Source organism: Arvicanthis niloticus, chromosome 2, assembly GCF_011762505.2.
Source record: "Arvicanthis niloticus isolate mArvNil1 chromosome 2, mArvNil1.pat.X, whole genome shotgun sequence".
Taxonomy (NCBI): Eukaryota; Metazoa; Chordata; class Mammalia; order Rodentia; family Muridae; genus Arvicanthis; species Arvicanthis niloticus.
The window spans coordinates 9,736,162-9,752,234 of record NC_047659.1 but is presented as its reverse complement, the minus strand read 5'-3'; the positions used below and the strand labels follow the sequence as shown (position 1 = coordinate 9,752,234).

Here is a 16,073-nt window from a genome sequence, read left to right as displayed (position 1 = left end):
TGTAGAAGATGTCCAGAAGGTCTGAGCCACCTGAGTAATGGCTACTGGCCGTGGAGACTTGGGGTTCTCCATTTCTGAAATTGCCCGGGAAGTGACAGGGGACAGGAAATGAAGCAAGGGCTTTGAATTAAGCAGCCCTGGGTTTCAGGCTGGTTGGGTTGTCAGCGCAAATCAAGTGCAAAATGTGAACCTGAGTATGAATTTCAGATAGGCAATGAAGAAACATGTTCTTGAGACAGGACCACGTGTTTCAGACAGGCTTCAAACTCACCGAGATCCAGCTACCTCTGCTAGAGGCTCAAGAGCTGGGATTAATGGCTCAGGTTGTTTTGTTGGTGGTGGTTTGGCTTGGTTTTGGTTTCTCAAGACAGGGTTCCTCTGTGTAGCCCTGGCTGACTGGAACTTGCTCTGTAAACCACACTGGCTTTGAGTTCACAGATATCAGCCTGCCTCTGCCTCCCAAGTACTGGAATTCAAGGTGTATGCCACCACTGCCTGGCAGGCTGTTAAAATACAGCCATTTTGTGTTGAGTATGTCAATGTAGCCTATGCCTGAGGCAGGACACACCCCCCCCCTCCTTCTCTGTTAAGTCGGAAAAAATAACCCTGTCTCAGTGAGGAAGGGCAGAGGTAGCTCAGGGCACTACCAGAAAATTGTACTGCCTCCTCTTGGTTCTTGTGGAGTTCCCACTGCCTGTGACCCTCTGAAGTTTCAAATGGCACCCCCCCCCTCCCCCAGCTACCTTCTCACCTATCACATCAAAGTCATTTCTATCCCAGGACCTTCCACTGAGTGCACTCTCCAGTCACCATCCTAGTGGGGCTTCTTCTCTCTCAGTGCAAACCTCAACTTCTCAAAGACCCTTGCCAAGGAATGGAAGTTATTGTTTCAGACAGGATCTATGTAGCTGTCCCTGTCTGCTTTCTGTTTCTGTGACAGACACCATGACCAAATGCAACACGAGGGAAAGATTTTATTTCAGCTTCCAGTCATCAATGAGGTAAGTCAGGGCAGGAGCCTAAAGACAGGAACTAGATCAGAGGCCATGGAGGAATGCTGCTTACTGAATTATTTCTCAGCCTTCCATTCAACTACCTGTCTGATCATAACCTAGATCTCCTGTCCAGGGGTGGCACTGCCCACAGAAGGCTGCATTCTCCCACATCACTAATAGACAAGAGGAGAGAAGTGCTCCAAAGCCATGCTTTAGGTTAATGATGGAGTCATCTCTTCAACTGAAACTCCCTCTACTCTAGTATTCTAGTGTGCGCCAAGCCTGGGGTCCTCCTGTCTGAGCCTCACCGATGCCAGAGTTACAGGCATTAGCCACACCCTCCCCAGCAGGGCATTGTGAAATCACTCTGAATCACTTTCCTAGTTCTCATGCTCTCGTGCCCAGAAGACTCATCTCTGTCTGGTGAGATCTCAGTCACCTAAAGAACCCACATGGAACCCGACAGGAACAAAATGAGATGAGAGAGAGCCAGGAATCCTGGGTCTCTGAGGTCTTAGGTGACTTCCCTCACAGCCTCAGGCCCTACCAAGGTTCCTGGCTGCAGGGAGACTTGTCAGCTTCATGGGGACCTCAGGGCTCTGAGTTCAGGGCCAGTCCTGTGGGAACAAGACCCCAGAAGATACGGCAGCAGGTCTCAGTTCCGACTTTGTCACCCTGCTACCTTCCTATGTCCCTGGCTGGACACCTCTGGGTGGCATCAGAAGATGAACACCATTTTCCCAACCAAGAAGAAATTCCTGCAAGCTGTGATTACTCTGAAGTAATTGCTCAAGAATACCCAGAACAGGGCATATGTCTCTGGAAAATACCAATTCCTGGAATGCCCCACTGAGGGCAGCCTCTTCTGCAGCCCCTTCCCTGCCCTCACCCCCATCCTCCTGAACTCACATCCCACTAGCCACTTTTCAAAGTCTGGCCACATCTGGTGGGTCAGTAGAATAGAGTTACTAAGATGCTTTTCCAGGATCCATCCCTCAGTCCCCCATAGCCCCACAACATTACTTCTTGCTAAGATGTGCCCTTGGCCTGGGACCCAACAAGGACATGAATGACCCTTCTGGTCTCAGCTTAGAAAGTAAGGCGCCTTCCCTCCTGCCGTGACTGACTGGTGAGATGCTTTGGTAATGGCTCCTTTTGCCAGGACTTAGGCCCCAGGCTTCTCCCCAAAGCTGTGTCATCCCAGCTGAAAGCCTGCTACAGGGCATCTGCTCAGTCAGCATCTACTGTGTCCCTGAGGCCTGTGTGCCTTCTTCCCATTTCACACATTCCATCGAGGAGGGAGGGACTGAGGTAGCTCCATGCCCTGGAAACACAGCCAGGCTCTAGAACACCTTGAAAGAAAAGGTCGTCAAGCACAATTAGATCAGACTGGAGACAGAGGCCGTACTGATTTCCCAGAGGAAGGAAAAGAGACGATCAGGGATGCTATAGGCTAGCCAGAATCTTTGGGCTGGCCACCGAGGCTTCAAGATGAGTCAGCAGTGAGCCTTGAGGGTCCCTCTAGACCAACCCCAGGAAACCTGCTTCTGCCTCATCTTACTCACTTGTCTCTCAGAGGGGTATGGTGAAGCCATTCCAGAGCTAGGAATTGGAAGGCCTAGTACCTGGGGCTAGTCTAGCTCCTAACCTGAACCTTAAAACCTCTGGGTTTGTTTCCCCGTTGGAACAAGGGGGCAGAGCTCTCCTCCTCTCCCTTCTCCAGAGTGCGAGATGGCACTATAGGAACTGGGTGGCCAAAACTCTTAAGTTCCCAAGCCCAAGTCATGGTGTAGGCTGGTTCCAGCATTTATTGCTGAGTGGTTGTGCTTCATCCCGTGAACTTCCATTTCGTGGTCTGTAAAAAGAGAATATCAACATTTTTTAATAGTAAATGAGTTAAGGGTAGGGATGGGGTCGGGGTCCTTGCTCTAGGCAGGGTACAGCACCGTCACCGAATGGGGCTGAGTCTTCACAGCATTAGTTATGAGGGTGCTGCCCTCTTGTGGCTGATGGGATGAACTGCAGGCTAGCTCCCTGGGTATAGCTGGAAACTTGTTGCGGGAGCATTGTCCAGATGGGAAGAAGGCAGAGAGTTGAGAGTCACTCAGTATGCGCCTCCGCCCACCGACAGAGGCGACGGGCGTAGTGAGCCGGGCTAACAGTGGAGATGCTCTGGCCTGGATAGCGCATCACCTTCCACAGATGTTCCAGCCGTTTGCGAAACCCATACACGGTAGTCAGATCCACCAAGCCCAGAAAATAGCGTTGGTCTGGCCCGTCCAAGATATGGAGGGCATTGGGGAGGTCGGGCAGCATCCGGCGGTTTTGTCCTTCCATTTCCTCCAACTTCGGTGCACCTTTTAAGGACCTAGGTATGAGAATAGGATAAAGTATAAGTGAGCTAGGCACGCTAGGGGCTGAGGAATAAAGAAGTTGATGGTCTCGAGCTGCAGCGCCCTTTCACAGACACTGGCCACAAGTGGCGGCTGAGACCTGGAAATATAGTCAGTGTTATGGGAAATAGCAGGCTCCGGTATAAACTGAACTTCAAAGTCAGTACTGAGAGGCTGAAGAGATAGATTGCTCCACCATCTTTTAGTTCGTGTAGAGGACCAGAGTTGGCTCCCAGCAGACAGCCCCTCAAAACTGAATGTAATTGATCGCCATCTTTGATCTTGAGTGCAGGCAGTGCACGCACATGTAATTTAAAAATAAAATATTTTAAAAGGTCGGTATTGAAGATAAAGCAATCTCATCAACTTTTAGGTTGGTAAGATAAAATAATCAGCCGGGAGGTGGTGGCGCACGCCTTTAATCCCAGCACTTGGGAGGCAGAGGCAGGCGGATTTCTGAGTTCGAGGCCAGCCTGGTCTACAGAGTGAGTTCCAGGACAGCCAGGGCTACACAGAGAAACCCTGTCTCAAAAGAAAAAAACCAAAAAAAAAAAAAAAAAAAAAAAAAAAAAAAAAAAAAAGTATTGTTTACTTTGGAGACAAGGTTTCAATACAAGTAGCTCACACTGGTCTTGAACTTGCTGTGCAGCCAAAAATGACCTTGACATCTGATCATTCAGTCTGACCTCCTAAATATTGGGATTACAGGCATGTACCACTTCACTCAGCAGGGAGTGAATATTAGAATTAATCTTACCTGTTTTGTATTTCTTTCTTTCCTTTCCTTTTTTTTTTTTAATAGTTCAAGGATTACAGGTATGACACACCCAGGGCAGTTTATGTAGTTCCATAGAACCCAGGCCGTGGTGCATGCTGGGTAAGCACACTAACAATTAAGCTACCACTCCAGCCCTCTTCTTCTTCGTCTTCTTTTTTTTAAAAACCTTTGTATAGGAGGGTATGGGGGGTGGGGAGAGTAATTTTATATTTCAAAGACTCAGCATTCACTTGTGGCCAATGCCTATGAATGGGACATAGGACTCTGGATATTCTAAATTGAATTTTATTTCTATTGGGGAGGGCCGATGTAGAGCATTTCGGTCATATGGACCTGGCCTAACAATCCCAGTTTGTAGAACTGTGATCTCTCTCAAATGTATTTTTTTGGGGGCAGATTCCTGACCACCAAATCCTAGCAGAAGCAAGTTCAATTTCTCTACTTTGTCCTGCAGGGGGCGGCTACAGTTCTTCCTGTTGTGGTGACCCCCAACCATAGAATTGTTTCCCAGCTATTTCACAACTGTGATTTTGCTGCTGTTATGAATTGTAATGTAAATATTTGCATTTATATGCAATCCCCCAAAGGGATGGGGAGCCACAGGTTGAGAACCCCTGCTATAAGGCTTTCTTTATGCCTATCATGGGAGGGGTGGTCTCTCAGAAAAAAATAAGTCAGCCAATGAGAGACAATCCCTGCCACAGTCTCGACTAATCAAAACGGTGGCAGAAGAGTCTGGGAAGAATTAACCTGGAAGCTCAGTCCTTCCAGAGGAAGTGTGGGGCAGCCAGCAATGAAGAGCCTGTTGGGAAATATTTCAACATAATGACGATTCTATGCAAACTGGAACTTACTGGCTCAACAAGAGCAGTGCTCTGCGCTATGTGTCAGCATTGGGAGAGCTGAGCTTGAGCGACCCTGTACCATGGCAGACACTTAACCATCTGATCCAGACATGGTTGGGCTGTGACTGTGTGGGGAGCCATTACTCTGTATCCTACTCAAGTCTCCTCCACACCAAGGGCCTCTTCCATAGACGGGGCAGGAATGCAAGCTGCACGAGAGCCGAGGCCACCCGCATCCTTTGCTTCCCCTGTCCCACACAAGACCAATGGGCTTGAGTTTTGAGTTGCTGTTGTTTGAGCAAGGCCTCAGTATATGTAGCGCTGACTGACCTTGAACTTAAAAGATCTACCTGCCTTTGTCTTCTGGGTGCTGGGATTAAAGGTGTGCTTTAAAAGGCATATCTGGCAGGCTTGAAGTCTCAAATGGGCTTACTGGTCAACTCCAGGGGTGAGCCTTGGAGGACTGCAATTAGAGCAGAGTCCTTTGGTTTCCCTTCCCTTTGCTGAGCCTTCATGGTCGGGAATCAGTGCACGGTCTCAGTGAGGGCCATGGCCAACATAGAGGGTGTGACAGTTACCTCTACATAACAGAGTACACCATGGTGGTGCTGCTGCTGCCCTCAGGGGTCAGAGGGCATAAAACTAAATGGGTTTTATCTCTGCTCAGAAACCTCTGGAGGCTCCATATGTCCTGCCAGAGAACAGGCAGAGGGTTCAATCCATCATTAAAAGGCCTTGTCCAGTTAGACTCCTTCAGTTCTGTTGTCTCCTGACTCCTCTGGGTCCCTTACCTCTAGCAGCCATGCTTGGATACATGTGTACACACACACACACACACACACACACACACAGAATACTTCCCAGCCTTTAAGCATATGCATACACACACACACACACACACACACACACACACACACACACAGCTCTTCTCAGCCTTTAAGCCTGGGCCATGCCACAAGAGGGAAGGTAGTCTCACACCTCATGCCTACCTCACTCCACCCATCCTTGCCACTATGTCTGGAGGCAAAGCTCACCTCAATGTCCTGAAGATGCAATGGTAACTGTCCTTCTCGTCTGAGTGGAGAAACTGGATGGCCACCAGGAGGCTGTAGTCCAGTACATTTAGCTCCTGCAGGAAGGTGGTGTCTAGCTCCATCTGCTGGAGGAACCAGCTCCGCTGGGATCCTGTGGAAGGCACCAGAACCCACCTGAGTCCTCACTAGGTGCCTGTGCTTGCCCAAGAAGGGTGAATGGCATGACCACCCCCATTCTATAATCTGCCTTGCATCCCCAGTTGCGTAAGTCTAGAGTCAGGATTTGAGTCCTGGGTTGCTAAGAATTTGGGCAGAGGGGACCCTTCTTCCAAACCTCACCCTGAATGGATGAATAGACAGTGACTGTGTGACTCACCCAGTCTTATGGTCCTTTCTTGAAAGTTGAGGTCCTTTAGCACCAAGACAAGGGGGCTGCCCTCAGGGGCTGGATCCACCCAGCGGCTTACCTCGCAGCCTTTGATGTCATACCTGGGAGGTAGGGCACACACAGCAATCACTGGATTCAAGGGCTTCCCTGATGTGATTATTCCTGTATGGGCTAAATCACTATTGATTTACCTCCAACCTCAGCACCCTTCTAGACCGCGTCCTTGTGTTAGAGGTGGAGAAACAGGCTCAAGCACTAACTTGTCTGTGTCCCAGGGTATGCAAAGAACAGAGCAAGGATCTGAACTCAGGCCTTCACAAACCCAACCCAGGGGTCAGCCCTGCTTGCCTGTCTCTCAGTGTCTTGTCTGCCAGGAGAGGATCCCACCAGCAGGTTGGGTTTGTTCTCTGATTCTAGCTACATTTGTTTATTTCTATGTGAGAGCACCATTCCTGTAGATGACTTGAAAGAGTTGGTTCGATTCATCATGTAGGCCCTGGGAACTGAACTTGGGTCCTCGGGCTTGGCTGCAAGCACCTTTTCTGACTGAACCATCTCACCTGTCCGGTTAGCCTTCTTCAGTTTCTCAACTATAAAATGAGGATGGCTAGTCCAGTGTGATGACCCATAACTGGGGAGGTAAGACACCAGGGTGGAGTCTAATCTGGACTACAGAGACTATTTCAAACTAAAATAAAATAAAGACCTGGAGGGAGAGATAGTTCAGTGGCGAGCCTAGCCTGTACAAAAGCACTGGGTTCTATCCCAAGTACCGGTGGGCCCCTTAAAAGAAAAGATCAGTTCTTCCTGGGTCTGTTTGGCGGTCTAGTGGATAAACATCGCTGTCTCAGCACCTTTCCTGTGAAATTGGAAACCTGTATCCGCTCGATGGACTCACCTCTCAGAGATGCGGCTGGTAGGGTAGAAGATACACTGCATGATGATGAAGTACTTCTGGGGACAGGGGTCGGGAGTGAGGGAAGCCCGAGCTCACCCTCCAGCAGCCCCCGCTGCTGAGCCACCTCGCCTCCACTATACTCACCTTTTTCCCTCGAGCCACCCGCAGACTGTATACTCCTGAAAGAGGAGAAGGTACCTCTAACTCCATAATCCCGGATCCATATGACAGGAGTTCCCTGCTCCAAGTCTTTCTCAAGACCCACCGCATACCTGAGCCTACCACTTCAGGTCCCACCCCCAGACTCCCTTATCAATGTGTGTGTTCTGCGGGCCTTGCCAAGGTGAAGTCCCAGCCCAGCCAGAAACAGGGTCAGAGATGATCCAATCCCAACTCGGTTCCTTTGGGCCCCGCCCCAGGATCCGCCCTCCCTAGGCACTTTGCAGTTCAGGACCTGCTCCCCAGCCGCGTACCCAGCAACCGTGCCAGCAGGGAGTGTGGGTGCTTCTGCAGGTGCTGCACGTAGCGGGGCAGGTGGGCGAGCAGCACTTGCACTTCCTGCCGTCGTTGGGTCTTCACAAAGAAGCGCTGGTCGTAGCTGCAGGTGGGAACAGAGAGGTCACTGTCCAGGCTTGGCCGGAGTGGTTCCACCCCAGCTTTTGCACGGGATGGATGGGTCTGGCCACCCTCCCTTGCTTCATCCCACCTTCCTCTAGCCCTGAACCTCTATGCCCAAGGGCCATCCGGCCAGTCTGGAACCGAGCCCCAATCCCACCTCACCCCTTCTGCAAGCTCACGTCAGGAAGAAGCTGGCCTTGCTCTTGGAGGTGCTGAAGAATTGAAGATAGGGGTCACCAGGGCCAAGAGTAGCCTGGTAGTCCTCTTCAGTCAGGCCAATGGATTGCCTCAGCCGTGCAAAAGCCGGGCCAGCCAAGGTGCCCAGCTCAAAGCCCTATGGGGAGAAATGGCCCAAGCCAGTCCACCCTGGTGGGTCTGGTTAGGGAGCGTCAACCCAACAAGGAAGTTGGGAAGTGATGTCCTGGGAACTGGACAACATTCCCACTCACAGCTGAGGAGGCAGGAGCTAAAGACAAGACTCTCCGCCCCTTATGGACTTCCTACCTCTTGGTGAACTTGGGTCATGACTTCCAGGAAATCCTTCTGGGTAGGAGGTCCCTGCAGGGATTGGTAGAGGGTTTCAGAGAAAGTCTGGGTCTGCTATGGCCTGCCTAGATTGTGAGTTCAGCACTTTAACAAACAGGGGCCTGACAAGTCTTGTTAGCCTAAATTGGGCAGTTGAGCTTCTGGTTCACCCAGGGCTGGAGGAAAGATGGGAATAACTTAAGACAGGGCCTCCTGGGTGTTATCCACATCTGGATCTTCAGGACCAGGCTCCAAGTTCAAGCCTGGTGCATGCTTTCAAACACTCATGTTTGTGTACAGCCAGATTGTATCCCCCTAAAATGAACTTGCCCTGGAGCCAAGTAATTCCAGGGGAGCCTGGAAGGAGAGTCTGACTGGAGAAGGATGCCTGGGGCAGGTGACCTCTGAGTAGAAATCTGAAGGGGCACAGAGAGAAGAGACAGGGTACAGGGAATAGCCCTGGTGTCCAGAGGCAGGCTACCATAGCCAGCCCTCAGGCAACTGTGTCTTCAGGCTGCATTCAGTACTGGGGAAGCATAGATTTCTTGCAAGTGATGAGGGTCAGACTGTGTTCTAGAGCATTTCCTCCAGATCCTGTATTTGAACTGTGCATATGTGCACACACACAAACAACATACAGGCTCATCAGCCTACTGGGTTGCTGAGTTGGCAGCTGGGTGATGCTTTCTGCTGAGCCAGCTTGGCCCCAGTCTGACAGGCTCCAGGGAGGATGGACTGGATTGGGCTGGGTGGGGGTGGGGGGGGTCCTTTCTTAACCTTTCAAGGTGGTAGGGCCCAGGGGCCTCAGAAACAAGGTGTATTAACCCCTCCACCCATTATACAGATAGGGGTACTTGAGGCCCAGAGAGACAGAGAAGCCTTACATCCACCAATTTAAGCACGGTGTCCCTCATACCAGCTTCTCAACCCAGAATTTCTGCTTCCTGACACAAATCCCTGCCTCCCTCTTTTTGGTGGGCCTTTCAGATTCCCAGTGTCAAAGTATTAGCGAGATAGACTGACAGCTAGGTTTCAGGCATATGAGGCAGGATGGGCCATTCACCTTGGGTGGGTTGTTCCTGGAGACTTGGGTGGCAGCCCACAGCCCTTCCTGCATCATCCGTGTCATTCTATGTAGTTCATGTCCTGGACCGATCTCAAACAAGCCAACTCTAGAATGCCTGGCTCGGAGGTGCCAAAGAAGACCACGGCGGCTCCCTGAGGAAACGGACCTGTTTCCAATCTCTAGGGAGTGGGCCAGGATCTGACGGGAAGAGGGACAAGAAACAAAGAGCATGTGGTGATATCTCAGAAGGGAAATGCACAGGTTCAAATCCTACTTCCTCAGATTAGGGATCTTCCCCTTCTCTTTCTCTGCTTCTTTCCTCGGCCATAAAACACAGGGATAACACTATAGCCATGTTTCCAGTGACTGAGGGGCCAAAAAGCACCTGGCACGTGGTATACAAATAGAATGGAGACATCCTTCTGCAGTCAATTCCAGGTTCATCTAACGGCTCCCATAGGTCAGACCCAGCCTTACTTTCTCCTCTGTATGGTCTGTTACATATTTTGGTCTGCTACTGTTGAGTCTGAGCTGCCTTCACAAGAAGTCTTGCTAGCAGATGCTAGGATGCTGGGAGGTTCAGAGACCTCCTTGTTTCCTCCCCTGTGCAGTGCTCCTCTGTGCCAGCAAGAAGGGTCAAATGGATGTTGTCGTACCAGCTCACCCATTCCTAGTGGAGACCCATCCCGTGTACAAAGCTGAGCTTGAGGTCCTTATGGAGCCTTATGGAGTTATCTCATCATCCAAATTTCCCTGATGAGGAAACCTAGGAAGACCTCCGGGGGACACCCACCAGATCGCTACCCCTTTTCATACCTTTGCCCATGTGGGGCGTGTCTTGATCTTCCCAGAGCAGAGTCCCTCCCTAGCGGGGGCTGGGGGTGGGTTCGTGTTCGTGCCTCTGGCCAAGATGAAGGCCGGACTTTCACTCACCCTTTCCTCTCTTGTCCCCTCTCTGGCCCGCACCTACCTCGTGGGACCCAAGGCTTGGTGTAGCCATCGTCCCTAGGTGCAGCTTCTCTCGCTTTGGTGGTGTCTCTGAGGCCCAGTTGCAGGAATTAGACCCCGCCTCTGCATTGCGGATGACCAATCGCGACGCTCCTGTCACCATTGTGCCCAATCTTCTAGAGAGGCGCTTGCCTTTGCCTGAGGGTCCCACCTCCAAGGATGCGGCATCCTCTGAACTCTGGTCCTGGTCCTTCAGAGCTGCCTGGCGTTGGCTGAGGTGTCGGGGAAAAGGCCTTCTTGTCACGGTTGCACTCGATCCAAGAGAGGAACGCTGGTCTGTGTCTGAGGGTCCCACATCTGAGGATGCAGGATCCTCTGAATCCTGGTCCTGGCCAGACTGAGCCTTCGGGTGTTGCCTGAGGTTCCGGAGAAAAAACCTTCTTGTCACGGATGCACGCTTTGCACTCTGTCCGCGAGGGGGATGCTGGCCTTTGTCCTTGGGTCCCACCACCGAGGATGCAGCATCCTCTGAACTCTGGTTCTGGCTGGGCTGGGTCGCTGGGCTTTGGCTGGGATGCCGGAGAAATGATTCTCCTCTCAATTTCCTTCCGAGCCGAGGACGTACATCTCTAGGACTGGCTGTGGAGGCAGGTAGCTTAAATCGTGTTTTTTGGGCCTTTTTAGACATGAAATTCCCATGGACTGTCTCTCAGGTAAAGAAACTAAAAGCAGAGAAAGAAGTGACCATCTCCAGGTCGTACAGATGTCAGAGCACCCTTTTGTGTGATTGAAGCGCCCCCTGGAGGCCACGGCAGGGCCAGACACCGGACATTTTTGTGCTGAGCTAGCTAGGACACAACTTCTAGCATCATCTTTTAAAAGCATAGATGAGATGATGTCCCCCTTGTACTTTAAGTAATCCGTGACTACCCTTGGCAGTGAAACAGAATTCAAACTCCTCACCATGGCATGGGCCATCTGCCCCACCTTAGACTTGACTCCAAACACTCTCCTTGCCCTCAACCCAAGCTGTAAGCTTCCACCCCCAGGGTTTCTCCTATCCTGGGCTCCCAGGTACTAGTCCTATCTGGACTTTTACTTGCCTTGATCCTTCGTACCACCTTTCAGGACTCTATGCACTTCCTCCACACACTGGACCACATGACCTTTCTTCCCATCACCACTGGCATGAGCAGAGATTGTCTTGCTCATGTACTGGTTTGTTACATCAAACCTCCTGAATTGGGAGTGCCACCAGGGTGGGAACTAAATGGACCTCATTCCCTGCCTCAGTGCCCCAGCACAAACTTGGGAACTGTATAGACTGGAATGATGTGAGGGGGGGGGACGACAAAGTCCCCACAAGTAAGAGACCACAGTGGTTGTAGTCATGAGAGATAGTCCCTAGGATGCAGGACCTTGGAACAGTGAGAGTGACAACCCAGAGGAGAACTAGAAACAACCATGAGAAAGACGCTCAGATAGCTGCCTATTCGTCTTTAAAATTATACATGTCTAGGAACGTATGTGTGGCATCAAGAAGAGTTTTTCAGGTCCTTTGGCACCAGAGTTATGGGTGGTGGTCACTTAATGTGACCTCTGATTGGACTCTGGCCCTCAGGAATACCCGCTGAGACTTCCCTCCAGGCCTGTATGTCTTTTTTTCTTTTCTTTGCGCATGTTCCTCTGTGTAGACCTGGTTATCCTGGAACTCCCTTCTACAGATCAGGGTGGCCTTGAACTCACAGAAATCCCCCTACCTCCACCTTCTGAATGCTGGGATTAAAGGCATGCACTAACACAGCCAGCCAGATATGTATTTTTGGGAAGCCATCAGGATGAAGGAACCCAGAGTGGAAGGGGACGGTCAGTGAGAAGAGAAGGTGGGTGGCTTTCTATCTGAATAGGGGCTGGAGAGGGTCTGAGAACTGATACAATTTCAGGTTGTGTAGATGTGAGATGGGGGAAGATGGCCAAGGTGAGGGATAGAAGCTTAAGTTTCTAGAGGGGCATCCCAGGGGCCCCTTAAAAAATAATTGAGAAGCTGGAGATGTCTCAGGAAGAGTACTTGCCTCGCAAGCATGAAGCCCTCCTCACATGTGGTATCCCAACCTTGGAGAGACAAGTCAAAAAGATCAGAAGTTCAAGGTCATCTTCAGCTACATAGTTTAATGTCAGACTGGGCTACACTAGACCTTAGCAGATGTGCCAGGCTTCTGATTGCCTGGCTGTGACGTTTACCGAGTAAGAACCATATCTGTCCTAGTTCCTGCTTTACCGTGTCTGAAGTAGGTACATTGCAAAGGTACAACCTGAGGTGTCCTCACTGTACAACTAGGCAATGTCTGAGACTTCTCTAGCCAGTCTCCCCAGAGCAAGGATGGCAGAGAGACAAACACCAACACGATTAACATTTATTTGTAAGTTTTCCCAAACAGGCCAGCTGGGGTCCAGTGTGGCTGCCTGGACGTGTCCCTGTGGTCCTGGAGTTTGTCAGTCTTTCCCCAGGGCTTTCTGGGTCCAGAAGTCCTCATGGAGCCTGGGAAGTGTCAGATTCGGAAGAGCTGCCTTGTGAAGGGACAGGTTTGTACAGAGGCGGGAAGGCTGTACATATTCTAGAACCTGCTCAGTCTATCAGCACAGCAGGAGCAACAGAGGTGAGAGAATAGAACTCTGTAGAAGGGACAGGGAGCTTTGACTGTGGACAGGACCCCGGAGCCCAAAGGAAGTGAGGGAGAGGTTTCCCAACCCATCTTCCTCTTGGCTTCTAAAAGGATGACCAAGACAGGGCTCCAGTTTGTCGTAAGCAGCCTCATGTCCCAAAGAGGGCTTCAGTGCAGCCAGCTTGACTGTCTTGTAGGCTGTGACCCTTGGTCCCTTCCCTAGAGGAGATATGGAGAAGACTCCTGCAGTTTCATCCCCACTGGACCTTCACTGAGCCTTCTTGGTCAGCTTCTGGCTCTTCAGCATCACATAGGTGATGAACAATCCTGGAATACACAGAACAGGAAGAACTGGGAGGACCCAAGTGAAAGCTAGGTGGCCAGGCACAACGACCCACGTGCAAGGTCAGATATGTCTGAGGGCATATCTTCCCGGTCATTCATCAGGCCACACAGCCACTCAGGGTCAGTCAACCAAGGGAATGAAGCAAGACGCTCTGTTGGGACCTTCAGACTCACAGGAAATGACCTGCCCTCCTACCTACCCCTGTGCAAACATCCAGCCATGCAATTCCCCAGTCACCCTAAGCACTCTTCTAGGCTCCTGGGCTAGAGCCTAGAACACCGTAACAACAACAAAGACATATTCCCCAACCCACAGAGCTGTAAGAGATGCCAGGGTGACTTGAGGCATGGACAGTGAAGATGAACATAAGGCTGGAACAGGAAAGGGGAGACATGTTCTCTTTGCCCCAAGAACCTGGAGCACTGGGAACACCACCAGAGGGGCTTCTGCCTGTGGAAAGCCCACGGAGAGGTGGGGACAAGGACTCTAAGCAGATGTATGGCAAGTGTCAAAGTGTGGAAGCATGCTTGAGGTGAAGGTGGCCAGCCCTCCCGGCACCCTGCCCCAGGTCAGACCTTTGGAGAACAGAAGACTTACCCACAAACAGGAGCAGCAGGAGGCCTGCGGCCAATGGGAGGAGGACAGCGTAGGCGCGGGGCAGGAAGTACTTGTGGATGACATGCTGGCTGTCAATGAATGGCTGGCACCAAGGGCAAGAGCTCTGGTGAGTACTGCTTAGCTTAACCAGCTCCAAGGCAAACCCATCCTGCCTCCCTCTGTTCAAAGGGCTTGAGCTCACTGGCAGCACTGGGTTCTGAGGCCCCGCCTTGATAGCATCTCCAAGAGGTTCCCAGCCCGGGCTCCTCTGGGTGTGGATATGTGGATACAAGAGATCCGAGTCTTGAATACTGCCTGAGCCTTTTGAGTGCTGGAAACCATTCTTTTTGTTTTCTGAGGCAGAGTCTCACACATAGCCCTGGCTGACCTCTGCCTTCTGAATGCAAGAACTCTAGGTATTTTTTGATTATGTATATGTGCATGTGAGTGTAGCTGTACCTTCATTCAAGCCCCGGATCTCCAATCTAACTAACACAATTTAAGCAGCATTGGTGTGCCAGGCACTTTTGCTGGGTCTCCTGGAGCTAAAACTAGAGATGGTTGTAGCTGGTCATGTGGGTGCTGGGACTTGAACCCAGACCTCTGGTGCTCTTAACCACTGAGCCATCTCTTCATCCCACCTAACTTTTCTCTCTAAAGGATATCAAGTACTGCAAGATTTCCTTTTCCAAGCACAATGTACGTTTAAGCAATAACTAACAAAATTTCGCCGGGTGGTGGCGGCCCACGCCTTTAATCCCAGCATTTGGGAGGCAGAGGCAGGTGGATTTCTGAGTTCGAGGCCAGCCTGGTCTACAGAGTGAGTTCCAGGACAGCCAGGGCTACACAGAGAAACCCTGTCTCGAAAAACAAAAAACAAAACGAAACAAACAACAACAACAACAACAAAAACCAACCTAACAAAATTTCCTGAGGGGGAGGAGGGGCTGACTCAATAAAATCCACTGGCGATTGCTAAACCCAGGAACCCGCTGGCTATCCAGGAGGACAAACCCACAACAGAGCCTACTGTGCAGCAGTTCAGAGGCTGAGAAATATCCTTCTCCCTGAGTCTTAGCTTCCTCATTTATAAAATGTAGACACCATCAGCAATCATCTTTTCCATTAAATCCATCATAGATTTTGTGAAATTACAGCAAGCTAAGCTTCCAGCACAGTGCCCGGCACACACACGCTGCTTAAGTCCTGTCAGGAATTGGCTTGGAGATCCAGGGCAGAGTGAAGGTGAGCGGAGTGGGGGTGGGACACACATACCAAAAGAATCACCCAAGTGGTGTAGTAGGTGAAGATGATCAAGCTAACGGCGACGAGGCCAAATCCCACCGCTTGGTCTGTCCCGGTGGCCTGGAGAAAAAAATTATGGCTCAGCAAGCAAGATGGCTCGTGTAAATGCACTAAGAGAGGGTCGAAGCAGCTGGTTTACACCAGTCTCTCATTCATTCAGCATCCCGGGGGTGGGGGCTGACTAAAAGTGGCTCTTGGGTTTAGAAAGCCACGTCAGGCCTCGTGTCACCTGTCCGCAAGCGGTGGGGAGAGCGATCCGAGTTTGGAAAGCCCAACCCTATCTCCCAAGAACACTCTTACTCAGGTCCCCGACCCCTGATACCCTCAAATAACAGGTACTGCACCCCAGGCTCACCATCTCTCCAGCGTTTTGCCGGAGCAACAAAACACATCCGGTTCCTAGTTCAGGCCTTTCCGGCATGCAAGTCACGTGACACTCCCAGATCCGAAGGCCTGGGCAGGTTTCCCCGCCCTCCACTGCCTGTCGGGAAATGTAGTTTCTGAAGGGAACTGTAGGTCTGGAAACTCAGACGTTCTGATTTTTTTGGCTTACGTCCCTGTTAGACCCTTCCCAACCAATAATCCTTTAGACATTATCATACAGTCCCAAACCAGAGTGAGATGCACCCCAGAGTTGGAAGTCCCAGAGAGGGACAGATCATAATCTGAATCGG

The 16,073-nt window shown here is 51.0% G+C and overlaps 2 protein-coding genes across 2 annotated transcripts; both read right to left on the bottom strand.

Moving 5' to 3' along the window:
• Positions 1 to 955: 955 nt before the first annotated feature.
• On the bottom strand, positions 956 to 11,271 carry Pip5kl1 (phosphatidylinositol-4-phosphate 5-kinase like 1). The gene is made up of 10 exons (XM_034495225.2): positions 10,511 to 11,271; positions 9,538 to 9,738; positions 8,454 to 8,507; positions 8,129 to 8,283; positions 7,805 to 7,929; positions 7,476 to 7,510; positions 7,332 to 7,387; positions 6,422 to 6,534; positions 6,046 to 6,196; positions 956 to 3,363 (listed from the first exon to the last, which is right to left on the bottom strand). The coding sequence occupies exons 1-10, from the start codon at positions 11,174 to 11,176 to the stop codon at positions 3,096 to 3,098; spliced, it is 1,824 nt and encodes a 607-aa protein (XP_034351116.2). The 5' UTR covers positions 11,177 to 11,271; the 3' UTR covers positions 956 to 3,095.
• Positions 11,272 to 12,886: 1,615 nt separating this feature from the next.
• Positions 12,887 to 15,872, bottom strand: Dpm2 (dolichyl-phosphate mannosyltransferase subunit 2, regulatory). Its single transcript, XM_034493680.2, has 4 exons — positions 15,755 to 15,872; positions 15,370 to 15,459; positions 14,095 to 14,197; positions 12,887 to 13,478 (listed from the first exon to the last, which is right to left on the bottom strand). The coding sequence occupies exons 1-4, from the start codon at positions 15,818 to 15,820 to the stop codon at positions 13,420 to 13,422; spliced, it is 318 nt and encodes a 105-aa protein (XP_034349571.2). The 5' UTR covers positions 15,821 to 15,872; the 3' UTR covers positions 12,887 to 13,419.
• Between the last annotated feature and the right edge of the window lie 201 nt (positions 15,873 to 16,073).